This window comes from Octopus bimaculoides, chromosome 19 (assembly GCF_001194135.2).
Source record: "Octopus bimaculoides isolate UCB-OBI-ISO-001 chromosome 19, ASM119413v2, whole genome shotgun sequence".
In the NCBI taxonomy this organism is placed as follows: Eukaryota; Metazoa; Mollusca; class Cephalopoda; order Octopoda; family Octopodidae; genus Octopus; species Octopus bimaculoides.
The window spans coordinates 52,074,068-52,088,178 of record NC_068999.1 but is presented as its reverse complement, the minus strand read 5'-3'; the positions used below and the strand labels follow the sequence as shown (position 1 = coordinate 52,088,178).

The following is a 14,111-nucleotide window of genomic DNA, read 5'->3' as shown; positions in this document are numbered from 1 at the left end:
ATATATATATATATATATATATATATATATATATATATATATATATATATATATATAAATATATATATACACACACACATATGTTATAACACATGTCTTATCATTAGTTATTTTAACGGCTGCCTGAAATGAATTTAGAAACTTCTCTCAACAAAAACCTCTGAGCATGAATTGATACTTAAATAGTGGCGGAAGCTGACAGGCCAATGTTATTGTTCTTTTCATGATTGGTCAGAAAAGCAGAGGCTAATCAATCGACAATGAGAGATCACACATTCGACATAGGTAGCACATAGTTACATCAGACCATTAAAATCAAAAGTCAACATGAAATCTGTGAAAGATAGGGGAGGTACAGGAGAGGAGAATGAAAGAGAGGGAGAGAGTGAGGAAGAGAGAGAGAGAGAGAGAAAGAGAGGAGGAGAAAATGAAAAAGAGAAAATTAAAGACAAATATAACAAAAGAATGTGATTGGTAAAGTGTAGAGAACGTTGCTATCGTGACACCGAAATAAAAATATAGACAATAATTTCAATTCAGACATGGAACAGATAAATTACGACATTCCTTTTAGTACTAAATTCTAATGGTGAAAATGCTATTTCCATTGCCAAGTTCCTTCAAGGTTTTCATCTCGTTACAACAGCACCCAGAAATAAGCAGAAATTATTAAGATAGTTTTATTGCTATCAAACAGCAGGCAGTACCACTTTCTTAGTTCTATATCTACTGAACATTTGTGATGTGTGCAGTCAACAGGTTGGTTCTTTGAATATTTGAAATTATCCAAAATATAATTTATCTAATAATAATAATTATTATAATAACAATAATAATAATAATAATAATAATAATAATAATAATAGAACGACATATTAGCATAAGTGTGAGAAGCCAGATCTGGTTTGATCATAAAATGGGTAGAATATTTTGGTAAGAATTAACCACTCTAAACATTAAGGTGTTAATGTACTAAAAACTATTTTTATAGAATATGTGCTGCTGAAATTGGGGTGTATCTAATATGTTTGTGCATCATAAGAAACCCATTTAAAGAAACGCAAACTGTGCCATTTATAAGACATGTGAATTGTCTTTGCCAAAGCAGATAAAATGCCATACCATTGCAAAAATGCATTTTCCTATCACTGTGACATCGGAAAAGAAACTGAAACAGACCATTTATTGTTTTTACCAATTTATGCAGATTTGAAACTGTACTTAGTTACATGTAATAGAGAAATATGTTAAAAGATAGTTTTCCCCCAAAACTTAAATATGATTCAATACACACAGCAAAAATACATGGAAGTGCATAAACATACTTGATTAAGTATCAGCTCAAAAGAAACTCTATTTGGGTTACAATGTTTACTTTGAATTATAGATTCATGCAATTCTTTGATTCATGCAGATCTTTGATCTGATTGCTTCCCTATTGGTACGATTGAATCACAAACCAAAAACAGTTACGGAAAATATTTTATCAAATGATTTGTGAGAATATGGAAATTTTTCTGAAAATAGTTTTAACACTAGTGAAATTGTCTTTGGAGTAATGGAGAAAAAGCTTGAGAGAAGGTGATTGGTGGGGAAAAGAACCAGAGGAAGAGTGTGAAAGAGAGAGCGAGTAAGAAGGTAAGAGAATGAATGAGAAAGCATGAGTGAGAGAGAGAGAGAGAGAAAATAATTGGTTCTTTCCCCAAAACAAGTGAAATTACAGCTTTGATCTATCTGTTGTTTAAAAAGGAAAAATATTTGTATACATATATGTGCATGTCTGTTTATATATACATAGTCCGTTTGTGGCAATATCTCAAGCTGTTCAGAATTGTCTTATTTAGTAATTAACGTAATATAAATTAATTTTAGCAACAATCCTTGTTCTTCCAAATTTCAAGCACAGCTTTTTATGTCCAATCCCCAATTGATGTAAGCCATTCTTCCCTGTATTTTAAATTAAGGAACCATCTTCAGTTGTACAAAAATTAGCCTCCGTGCTATTTCACTACATCTATGCTTCCATAATTGTAACTTTAAAGCGGGTTTTGATTAAAAGAAAAGAAAAATATAAAGACAAACAAAGAAAGAAAGAGAGCGAGAAAAGGAAAAGAGAGAATATTTGTTGGAAGCAACATTCTTAAATTAATTTTTCCATTAGATGAGAATTGATAAATTCAGTTTACAAACACGTCAATTTGATTCTCATATTAGCTGATGTGAACAGTCTGGAAGTATTTTTCTTGGCTGGCTTTTAAGATTTTTAACTGCCTCAGAATTCTGTAGTCCATTTATTACCAATGTTTAAATAAATCCTTAAAGCGAAACAAGCCAAATTTTCTATCTTTCCATTTCATTAATTTATTGAATGGTTGCAGTTAAAAATGAGCTTCATGTTGCTAACCGATTGCAAACTATATTAAACTGACGTCAAAAGGCAGTATTCATTGGGAAATTGCTTTCAAAAGAAGCTTTCAATCCATCAGTTTACTTGTATTTTACTTCATATTCCTATTGATACAACTTGCTCATTCTGTTAAAAATACATGAAGAGATTTGAAGGAATGTTAATTCTCTCAGAATTCTTTTGATCTTTCCAGTAACCATCTTCCTTTTCCCACCACTACTGATCTTTCTGTTTTTTTTTTTTTAATTCTAATATTATGGTTCAATTGAATAAATTTCAGTTTGTTCTACATCAATATCTGTCTAGAGAAACTTCTAAATTACCTCATAACTTTAACAAAACCAACATTCCCTCTTATTTATCATTTTGGATGTAAATACAGGAAAGCAAGTTTTGTTATTGTGCAGCTGTTGTTTAATAGATTTAGGCACGAGCCACCTACGGCAAGCAAAGTTGTAAACTTACATTATTGCTGGAATCAAATGATGTTGATTAATTTTTCACTGAAATAATATGAAAATATTGAGAACAATATTCTACTATCCAGGTTAGGAGCCTCTCTGTGGTTTCTTGATTTGTAAACAAAGCAGCCAAACTTACCTCAAATTGTATCCTGGTGGTTGTAGTCAATCTTTCAATTGAACTGAAGAAACTATCTTTCCATTCCATCCATCTTTTTTCTCTGCCCACTGTTCTTGTGAGGGTCCTTGGAGTAGAGTTCTCAATCACCACCTCCACAGGATTCTATCAGAAGCAACTGTTATTACACTTTCCAGCTGGGTTTCCAAGAATGATCAAGACTATGAATATTATCCAACCATCACGTTCTTGGATTATCCCCAGATCTGCTGCCAGTTGGCTTGGCTTGATCAGTCCACCTTGTGTTTCTTTCCTGTGACATTCTAATCGCAAGTACCAAAGTTGTGGCCTCTCAATGCAGAGAAATAGTGGCTCAAACAGGAGAGACCCCCTGACCTCCAAGCTATGCCCCTTACTGAGTAACATTACTTCAGAAATCCCCTGGAGTACCCCATACCAACTGGCTGTATTTGCAATTGTACTTTTTTGATCATTCCCCAACATTTATAGGTGAGGATAGCACGAAAACCAAATTGAAAATGGCAAGCTTATAGGCGTGTGTGGTAAGTAGCTTGCTTACCAACCACATAGTTCCGGGTTCAGTCCCACTGCGTGGCACCTTGGGCAAGTGTCTTCTACTATAGCCTAAGGCCGACCAAAGCCTTGTGAGTGGATTTGGTAGATGGAAACTGAAAGAAGCTCATCGTATATATGTATGTATATGCATATGTTTGTCCCCCCCAGCATCGTTTGACAACCAATGCTGGTGTGTTTATGTACCTGTAACTTAGCGGTTCGGCAAAAGAGACCGATAGAATAAGTACTAGGCTTACAAAGAATAAGTCCTGGGGTCAATTTGCTCGACTAAAAGGCAGTGCTCCAGCATGGCCGCAGTCACTTGACTGAAACAAGTAAAAAAGTAAAGAGAGTACAGGCACAAGACCTGGAATTTTGTGGGAGGGGCCCAGTCAAGTTCATTGATCTCAGTGCTCAACTGATAATTAATTATTGTATTGACCCCCAAAAGGATGAAAAGCAAAGCTGACCTTGCTAGTATTTGCACTCAGAATGCAAAGAGCCAAATGAAACGCTGCCAAGGATCTTGTCCAACATGCATATGATTCTACCAACTCACCACCTTAATGTTTCGAGAGAAAGGTTGAAAAGAGTGAGCTGGCAGAGTTCTTAGCATGCCAGACAAAATGCTTATCAGCACTTCATCCGTTTTCACTTTCAGAGTTCAAATTCCACCAAAGTTGACTTCGTCCTTCATCCTTTCAAGAGTTGATAAAATAAGTACCAGTTGAGCACTGGAGTCAATATAACCAACAATCCCACTGCTCCGAAATTGCTGGCCTTGTACCAAAATTTGAAACCAATATTTTGAGAGAATGTTGATAATAATTTGCCTTAGACACAAAGCCAGGAATTTTGCTGATAGGAATAGATTAATTATATCATCCTCAGTCCTTGACTGTTATTCTGTATTATGAACCTCAGAAGCACGAAAAACGTAGCTGAACTCAATGAGAAGAAGAAGGCGGAGGAGGAGGATCAACAGGCAGCAGAAAAAGCTAAGAATTCGTTCAGGTGATGCACATCGTTACAGTTCACCACACGCTGGCTACTTCAAAGAGATTTTCTCAAGAAAAACATCAACTCTGTTCTTTGCGTTGTCATAAGGGTATTGATTTATGGCAGACGATGATGAAGTCAGTGTTTAGTCATGAAGGAGGTGTCGGCGGCAGTAATGACAATGTTGTCATTCGTCGTCATTGTGGCGGCGGCGGTAAGCAACAATGTCGTAGTCGCCGCGAAAAACAGGATCAATAAGTTAATAGGGAAAGGCAGGAAAATTGTTATGGCAAGTGATTTTTCTTTAGTAAAGCTAAAATAAGTCCAGTGCAGTTAAATATAGCACACTGCTATAGTTTTGGTAGTCTAACATATTCTTTTGGCTGCGTATTTAACTTTTTCCTATACCCCCTCATTTATACAATAAATATTTAGCTCTCAGAGGAGATCGAGTTTGCACTGATGTACACCCACCAGCCACCACTTGAAATCGGTTGAGATTTTGAGTAGGTCGAATGTAGTAGAAGGATGTAAATATGAATATACTTCCTTGGCATGTATGTTTTCTTGCTATTCTTTTACCTCGTTTTCTAATCAGTCGGAAGAGGAAGGGCTGTCCCTGTGACCTTTCTATAGAGCTTCCCAGACTTGGTGGGAGTGAAAGAACGAAAGAAACAATGAGTCACGGGTGTATACTTATATACATGCATACGGACAGGCATACAAACGTACGCACGTGTGTGTACGTACGCACCTACACACACACGTCGATAATTAAGACTTCCGGTATTTCTTCGAGCTCTTTACGTTCTGAGTTCAAATCCTACTGAGGTCAGCTTTGCCTTTCATTTCTCCAGAGTCGAAATTACTGGCCTTGTACCTGAATATAAGTATGGTTATGTGCTAACACCGGTTGTTGAGTAGTGAGGCAGGGACCAACACAAAGACACACACACACGTTTATAAAGTTTCCATCTACTAAAGTGGAGCCACATGGCTTAGTGGTTAGGGTGTGGGATTCATGATCGTAAGATTGTGGTTTCAATTCCTGGACCAGCACACGTGTTTTTGAGCAAAACACTTCATTTCATGTTGCTCCAGTTCACTCATCTGGTAAAATTGAGTAAACTTGCTATGGACTGGCATCTCATCCAGCAGGTAAATATACACACCATGGAAACTGGCCCTATGAGTTTATATGACTTAGGAAGGAGTTTTATCGTTTTTTTATCCACCTACCAAATTCACTCAAGGCATTGGTGGGCCTGAGGCTATAGTAGAAGATAATTGCCCAAAGTGCCATGACGGCTGAACTAAACCTAAAACGATTGCAAAATGAGCTTCATAACCACACAGGCATATCATTATCATTGTTTAATGTCTGTTTTCCATGCTGGCATGGGTTGGATGGTTTGACCGGAGCTGTCCAGACTCCAGTTGTCTTTTGTGGCATGGTTTCTACAGCTGGATGCCCTTCCTAATACCAAACACATTACAGAATGTGCCGGGTGTCTTATGTCGCAGCAGCACCTGTAAAGGACAAGCCTGTATTTATGGATGACAGCAATTTTGCTTAGCTTCATGCATATTCTCAAGTACAGCAAATTGCCACAACTCCTGGTCCCTTGTCATTTCCTCAGTGAGGCCCAGTGTTCAAAGATCCTTTCTCACTGCTTCATTCTACGTCTTCCTGGATCTACCGCTTCCACAATTAGAGCTCGGCACTTCTTTATGCAGCTGTCCTCATCCATATGCATCACATGACCAAACCAGCAGTCTTCTCTCCTGCCTCTTATACCCAATTTTCCTCTTAAATCATTTGCACTATCTTTCATACACTTACATTACCCACCCATTGAAGCATGCTAGCTTCAGTTTTTTTAAGCATTCGCAATTCCATGTATATATATATATACTTTTATTCTTGTATTTGCTTCAGTCATTTGACCGTAACCATGCTGGAGCACCACCTTTAGTCAAAGAAATCGACCATGGGACTTACTTCTTTGTAAGCCTAATACTTATTCTATTGGTTTCTTTTCCCAAACCACTAAGTTACGGGGATGTAAACACACCAACATCGTTTGTCAAGCGATGGTAGAGAGGACAAACATATATATATATATACACACACATACAATGGGCTTCTTTCAGTTTCCATTTACCAAGTCCACTCACAAGGTTTTGGTCGGCCTGAGGCTATATAGTAGAAGACATTTGCCTAAGACAGTGGGACTGAAACTGGAAGCAAGCTTCTTACCACACAGCCACACCTGCGCCTACATATATATATATATATATATCATCATCATCGTTGTCATTAAGCATCTGCTTTCCATTCTGACATGGATTAGACAGTTTGACTGGAACTGGTAAGCTGCACAAGGTTCCAGTCTGATTTGACTTGGTTTCTACAGCTGGATGCCAACCACTCCAGGAGTGTAATGGGTGTTGTTTACATGAGACTGGCAACAACCATTACTACGATTTCTCTTGGCTTGACAAGTCTTCTCAAGCACCGCATATTTTCTCTCTACATCACATAAGCGTTTCCTGTATATATTTTGTCTCTTACGACAGAATACCCAGTATATGGAAATGTGGATCAACACATTGATCCATTACCAGGATATCTCAGAAAGAATCTACTTTTGCTTACTTCGATTCATCATTAAATTAATTGTCTTGCCTTGATTTTGTTTCATTCTTTCCTTCAATTTATACCTGCTGACTCGGAAGCAGGCTACAGATCCCTGCTTCTCTCCCTACTGGATGGTGGCTAACACAACTCCAGCCCCGTTGTGAACTTGGATGCTAGTAGCCTATCAATTGGGGCACTCAGACCCATACCCATTGGGTTAAATCACCGGTGACCGAAACTCTTCCTATTCTATATATGTATAAAACCCACATGACGAAACCAGCACAGTCTTCTCTCCTGCACACATCTGATGCCTTGATTCAACAGCACTATGTACAAACTCTATACTTGCAATGACCAATTTTAAATACTATTGGAATCTTATATGTATACCATTCTGCCTAAATAATGGATCTACAAATGCAATATCCCTGCATATCTCACGTCTATTTTCATTCCTCCACTTCAGTCTCTATTTCATATCTTATCTAAATTAACTATTGCTTAACCATTTTCTCACACCGTCTCCGACGAAGGGATATGATAAATATCCTGGAAACAGCTGTAAAACCTATTTATAAATGTCCTAAAATCTTCACAGCGTTGGTTTTTTATCTCATTCTGAAAAATTTTTTTTTTATATATATGCATGCTGATATATGACCTACATTGGACTCATTCGCATAATCACCGAACCTGGAGCTTAACTATAGCACTTACTCAGCATTACCCGACACCATTACTTCTCAACCTCTCTCTCTCTCTCTCTCTATATATATATATATATATTATCATCATCATTTTTAAGGCAGATTGTATGATGCCTGTACATATGGCCATGCAACATGGTAGTGAAACATGGAAATTTTAATATCTGTGGTCACGAATAAATGCCATTTTGTCACGTGATAATACTACTTCGCGGGTAATACTACAGTCAACAAAGAATCTTCGACAAGATAACTGATGTTGTTCTTTTTATTAATACTACTGAATTCATTTAATAGTTAATAACACTATCTTTCTATATGTTTTCCTATTTTTAATCTACAGAAAGTATTTCTTCATTAGACAAATTATGCCTTTAACTTGACAGATGATTATTATTATAAAACCTTGGCACTTTATATATTGTACTAATAATTGCTTAATCGTACAGGTATTTCTACTTTTTCCTATTTTATTTTATTGCATTTTTAAATATTAGGATATGTTTTTTAAGTTACAAGACTTGACCTATTTCAAAACTAGAAATTAGATTGATACCAATGAGTACACTTGGAAAATTTGAAGTGATCAGGGTTGAGTTCAATAGTTAGTAACTTGTGCCAAACTGCATTTGAAGGGATTAATTAAATCAAAATACATGTTTCACTTTTGTCATTTAATAAATAATAAAATATACAATTATAAAACTTCATACAATTCATACATGAGTAATTAATTAAACCTTAAAAATATACATTTCTGTTCAATACTAGGCAAACTAAACAACTTGTCAGTGTTTTTAGAGGAAAATGAAGATATAGTAAAAGTACCATACAGGTTAATTGATTTGATGTGCATATTAGGGGGACAAACAAACCAGGACAAGGAGAAAGAGACGGGCAGTTAGATTACTATAAAATCTCAAGATCTAGTCTTTATTGTGTATTATGGTGGTTTGTGTGTCTCAATAACCTGAGAGCTATACCAGCAGAACACAAAGTCTTGGTAGGGCCTCATGTTCTGGACAGGTCCAAGAATAGAAGTCAAACTCAAATATGGACTGCTTCTTCCCAGAGGTAAAAATGGGGTTGTGAAGGGTTGACACACCTACCTAGAAAAATAGTTACAGAAGTATCAATGACAATTAAAAAAAAACAAGACCTGGGAGAGGATGCCCTATAAAAACAGCTGGAAGTAGAGTACTGAGACAGGGCTGAAACAGCAGTGGTCCAACTGGAGAGAAGCAGAAAAGACAGTCCAAGGTCAAAGTACTATAAAATCTATAGCTATTCGAATTCAAGAATTGATACTATCAACGTTCATAAAAATCCCTTATAAAATTTAACATAAGCCTTTGATTATTCTGTTGGTACCATTATACAAGCCACTACTATAATAACTCAACTAAGGACATAGACTAGTTCTGTCCTATTTAAAATCAAGAATAAGAACCCAATCACTTTGTTATAAACAGCTGAATTAATGCAATATAACCCACTACATCTATTTATTAACCCTTTCAATAACAATGCAGAGAACCTTGGTTCTGATGCAAATTTCCTCTTTTAAAAGTGATCTTGATTAAAAGATCTTCCATCAAAATTTCATGTTAATTTATGTTCCAAACACCAGGTCTATAATGACAAAGTTATCTTACTAGATTCTTCATTACTTTCAAAATTAATTGAAACAAAAGGCAGTATATTGCAACAGAAAGCGGCTAACAAAAGGGTAACATCCTACAGAAGTTGTATTTGGCAGTATTCCTCTTACACCCTAATGCTTTTCTTTGCCTGAGTCTTTACCTATCTTTTAATTTTGTTGTTTTTAATTCCAAAAGACCACATTCTTTACTTTCGCAATTTTCCATTTATTGGCCCTTAGTTACATTGACCAATTCCCCGCCCCAGCACATTAATTTCCTAAATTTGGTTTAGAATTTCTCAACATAATCCTGTTCCACAACTACTTCCTACTCAGCATATACTTGTCTATCGAGATACAGGTACATTTGTATAATGGCGATGCTTGCTTACAATCACCACATGATGACAAGACAAGAGTAAGCATGCACACACACGATTTTAACTTCCCATCTACCAAATCTACATGCAAGGATAAGCTTCTTAATTATACAGCTACACCTGTACCCTAGGAAATTTGACTGCTCCTGGGTGGGCTTGAACCATTTATTTTTTAGTTAACAACCAATGTTGTTGTGCCACAGATATACATCATGTGGCGTTATGAGGACCACAACTTGGGGCGACACAAGTCTCTAGAGATGACATAACTTATTTGTGGGTACTGCATGGCAGCTTAGTGTTTCTCACTCCACCTCAGCCTCTATCAATGATTCTAACAGAAGTCCCATGAGGATGTTATGAAAATTCTCAGGAGGAAATTTCAATGGGAGACAGGTCACAGGTAGGAGCACAAGTGTATATGAATGTGTGCTTATGTGAGAATTTGTAATAGTGTGACTGAATATACATTTGTTTGTGTAAACATTTGATTCTGTATGAACTGCACGCACACAAACAAACCAATCGAAGCAGACTGACAGACAGCATAGGTAAGAAATAATATCCATTAACTGTAACAAGTGCTGCATGGAAAATCTTGTTTCTGAGCATTGCTTCCTATATAATTTAAAACCGATTATAGCAGTGACTCCATCTAAGAATATCTGAAGAAGGAATTTTATTCCGAAATATCATCAGACTATGGATGACTAAATTACAACAGTCATTATAGCCCATTGTTTGTATTATAGTGCACTGTTATACCATTCAAAACTTTTTATCCTTTACAAATACATAATGCTTCAAGCAAACTACAATACTCTCTGAATTTAACTATTGTATTATTTGACGGCATGAGGCACCATCAAAAAAAACAAAAAAAAAACCCAAGTCCTTTACATGAAGTTGGACCTCTTATAAGCTTCAATGCATGAAAGACATTTTTTCCTGAATATGTGTTGTTGACATTGGGGTGCATTTAATATGCTTGTATGTCTTTTAGGTAACATCAAATATGATAAATCATTAGTAACTAAATCGAAATATTTTGCAAAACTTCCCTTGCTTTGACATTAAAAATTTACATAGAATTTGCCAGGAGAGAATATGCAATGAAATTTAACACTTAAAAACAAATAAAAGTCTTTAAATAAAAGAAACCAATACATCAAGGTAAATAAAACCTACAATTTTAAACAATATACAACAATTTCAGGTCAACGAATGGGTTTGATTTTTACAGTAAGTCTCGAGATAATTAGACAATGAAATACAAAGATTAGGATGTAATAAAGTACAATGTGCTATCCTGAAGCAGGATAAAAATCACAATCTGGGTGGTGCCTAAAAAGAAAAGGACCTACAAGTGGATCCTTTCAATCACTGGAGCTTTAGGAACAAATACGTGGGATTAAGGGCTACCCTTGTATTTACTTAGATCAGTTCAATTAAAATGATGATGATGATGATGATGATGATAAGCTGAGAAATGATTGGAGGAAGAAGAAAAAAAAAAATTAATAAGAACTTCATAGAGGATTGTCTCTGACTCTCAAACCCCAGATACTGGTTCTATGGATACCAGTTGTAGGGCGAGAAATCTTTGTGAAGGGACATTTATTGATAGCCACTTTTCCAAGGGCGTCGCTGAGATGTTGCAATATTCCATCAGGTAACATTCCATAAATATTTAAGACAGACAGCTGAGGCAAGTTGCTCAAGGAACTGAAAGAAAATAAAAAAAAAGAAAATGAAACATTGAAAATATGTAAAAGTAGAGAGGAAGACACAAATTAAAACTTTCAGTGAGAATATTATCCAGCCACATCTCGCCAAAATAATCTACCTATTTTTTCTTCAAAAAAGCCAGATCCAGCCTCTCACACCTACCCTAAAATATCTTTCTAAAAATAAGAATTAGCAAAATGCAATAATGAAAATGGAGGTGGGGGGAAAGTGCTGTACTGACTGATGTATGCAAAAAGCTAACTAAATGAAATTTCTTCTGAATTAAAAAACAAAAACAAAAAAACTCAAAACCCCCAAATTATTAGTGATATATAATAAAGGGGAGATAATTTCATAAAATGAATTTTACTAAATCTACATACTTAGAAGGGTGGGGGGGAGTTACAGACAAGGGAGACAAAAATAGACATTTTTGCCTTATTAGACTTCATCAGTCAAATCTGTTCAAATTAGCATTAGATAAAGAGTTACAAAAATTTTCAGCCAGTATATCTCTGACTAGTGACTGCCAATTCATTACTAATCAGTGCATCACTCCTTAACTCATCTGAATTCATATTACTGGCCAACATGGGTTATTTCTCCACACCTTTTTTTCTCTTTTAACTCGTGCACAATGTACAAGCCAGATCAAAAACAGTCGAGACATTGTCTTTTCCATATCTAATCATGAAAGACATTTGATACTAGTATTCCCATCAGACCAATTTTCTGCCACAATTATTCTGGCATCTTGTCCTTCCTCTGCGATAGCCCAGGACTGACCAATGCCTTGTGAGAGAATTTGGTAGACAGAAAGTGAAAGAAGCACATCATATATCTCTATGTATTTGTGTGTGTATGTCTTTGTCTTGAGCTGGTTGACTGTTGTAAATGAATGCCATTCACTTCCAATACTCTATGGAAACATCTTTGGTCATAGGGAAATATTACATTGTTCGGACACAGGCAAGGATCGGTGACAGTAAGGTCGTCTGGTCATATAAAGCTTGCCTCAATAAATCATGTCTGACCTATACAAGTATGGAAAAGTGGATGTTAAAACAATGACTATGATCCTAAAATAAGTTACAGCAATGTAAAATAGGAATACTGATAGTTGTGGTAGCAGCACCACCATCACCACCACAGTTTTCATGTCCACCTCTTACATACTGACATGGGTTGGATGAGGTTTTGCTGCAGCAGTATTTTATGGCTCATTACTGTTCTTGTCATCAACCATCACTCGTTTCCAAGTAATGTAACTTCTTCCCTTGCTCTTTCGACGAACAAACAGCTTAATAGCTGCCCATGTTTGTACAGCAGAAACAAACAATGACACCTCGAGATTTCCGTGCAGTTTCCATCTACCAACAATGCTTACAAGGCACTGGTCAGTAGAAGGTTATAATAAGACACTTGCCTACAGTGCCACACACACACACACACACTACAAACAAACACAAAACCGTGTGTTGACAAGTAAACTTCTTAACTACACAGGCTTGCCACCAAACTCATCTCTAGTAATTCTCAGTAAAAATTTGACACAAGAATACCATACTTACTAAAGTGAAACTGGTAAGATACGATTACATCTTGTCAAAGAAAGATGTTCCAAGTTTTTCAAACCAACAATTGCATTGACAGAGTTTTCTGTGAGTAATGATGAATCACTGAGATCCACGGTTATGAGATTAGGGCAAGTCGTCACTAACTGGGTAACCTCTGGAAAAATAACAGCGTTTGGAGACTATAAATAGGTTTCAAATCTTAAATATAAAACAAATGGCCAAATAATATTGATTTTTTTTTTTTCTGATTAAGCACAAAAGTTTTATATTTTAGTAAAGGAGGGATAGGAAGTTGTGGAGTCATGCATTGCCCATGAACCAGTAGCACAAGTAAAATGAAATAGCTTTAGTTTGGAGCTGAAACAATGGTATGAATGACTTCAGGTTCTATTTCTAGTTAGGCATTTCTGAACAGTTAATTATTTAGACTCTGTCCATATTAAGTTAATAAAAAGTTTTAAAAAAACTAGCACTTGACAATAGTAACAAAATAAACTTGGTGCTGTGCAACTCAAAAGGACTAATCAAACTGTTGAATCAAAGTTATAATCAGACAACCATTTAATGGTTATTGAGTATTAAAATTAATATGTAAAAACAGTGCAACTGTAAGTGAGAGAGTGAAAGAGAGAGAGAGAGAGAGAGAGAGAGAGAGAGAGAGTTTCTTTTGAAAATAATGAACTATTTAGTAAAAACTAACTCTTCTTTAAGCTGGTGTTTGGAACAACATGAAATTTTGAAGGAATGCTTTAATTTAGGTCTCTTCAAAATGAGAAATTTATGTCATAGAACCAGCTGTGATCTCAGGTGGGTTGGTTCAAAAGGGTTCAATATGAAAGAAACATTAACTAAATAAACACAACCCCCCCCCC

At 35.9% G+C, this 14,111-nt stretch overlaps 2 protein-coding genes across 5 annotated transcripts in view; both read right to left on the bottom strand.

The window, feature by feature from the left end:
* LOC106878180 (uncharacterized) overlaps positions 1–3,500 on the bottom strand; it is a 174,402-nt gene extending 170,902 nt beyond the window's left edge. The window contains exon 1 of one of the 4 annotated variants that reach the window (XR_008266175.1): positions 3,008–3,500. Coding sequence is in view for 3 of the 4 variants with exons in the window: in XM_052974743.1 (XP_052830703.1) it covers positions 3,008–3,076 (69 nt within the window). In the remaining variant the exon portion in view is untranslated. The remainder of the gene's footprint in view (positions 1–3,007) is intronic. The other 3 variants (XM_052974743.1, XM_052974735.1, XM_052974736.1) reach the window with 3 other exon arrangements.
* Positions 3,501–8,571: 5,071 nt separating this feature from the next.
* LOC106872496 (S-phase kinase-associated protein 2) overlaps positions 8,572–14,111 on the bottom strand; it is a 16,404-nt gene continuing 10,864 nt past the window's right edge. Inside the window, exons 10-11 of the mRNA XM_052974862.1 lie at positions 13,234–13,393; positions 8,572–11,659 (exon numbers count right to left, since the gene is read on the bottom strand). Coding sequence (XP_052830822.1) covers positions 11,464–11,659; positions 13,234–13,393 — 356 coding nt within the window. The 3' untranslated portion in view covers positions 8,572–11,463. The remainder of the gene's footprint in view (positions 11,660–13,233; positions 13,394–14,111) is intronic.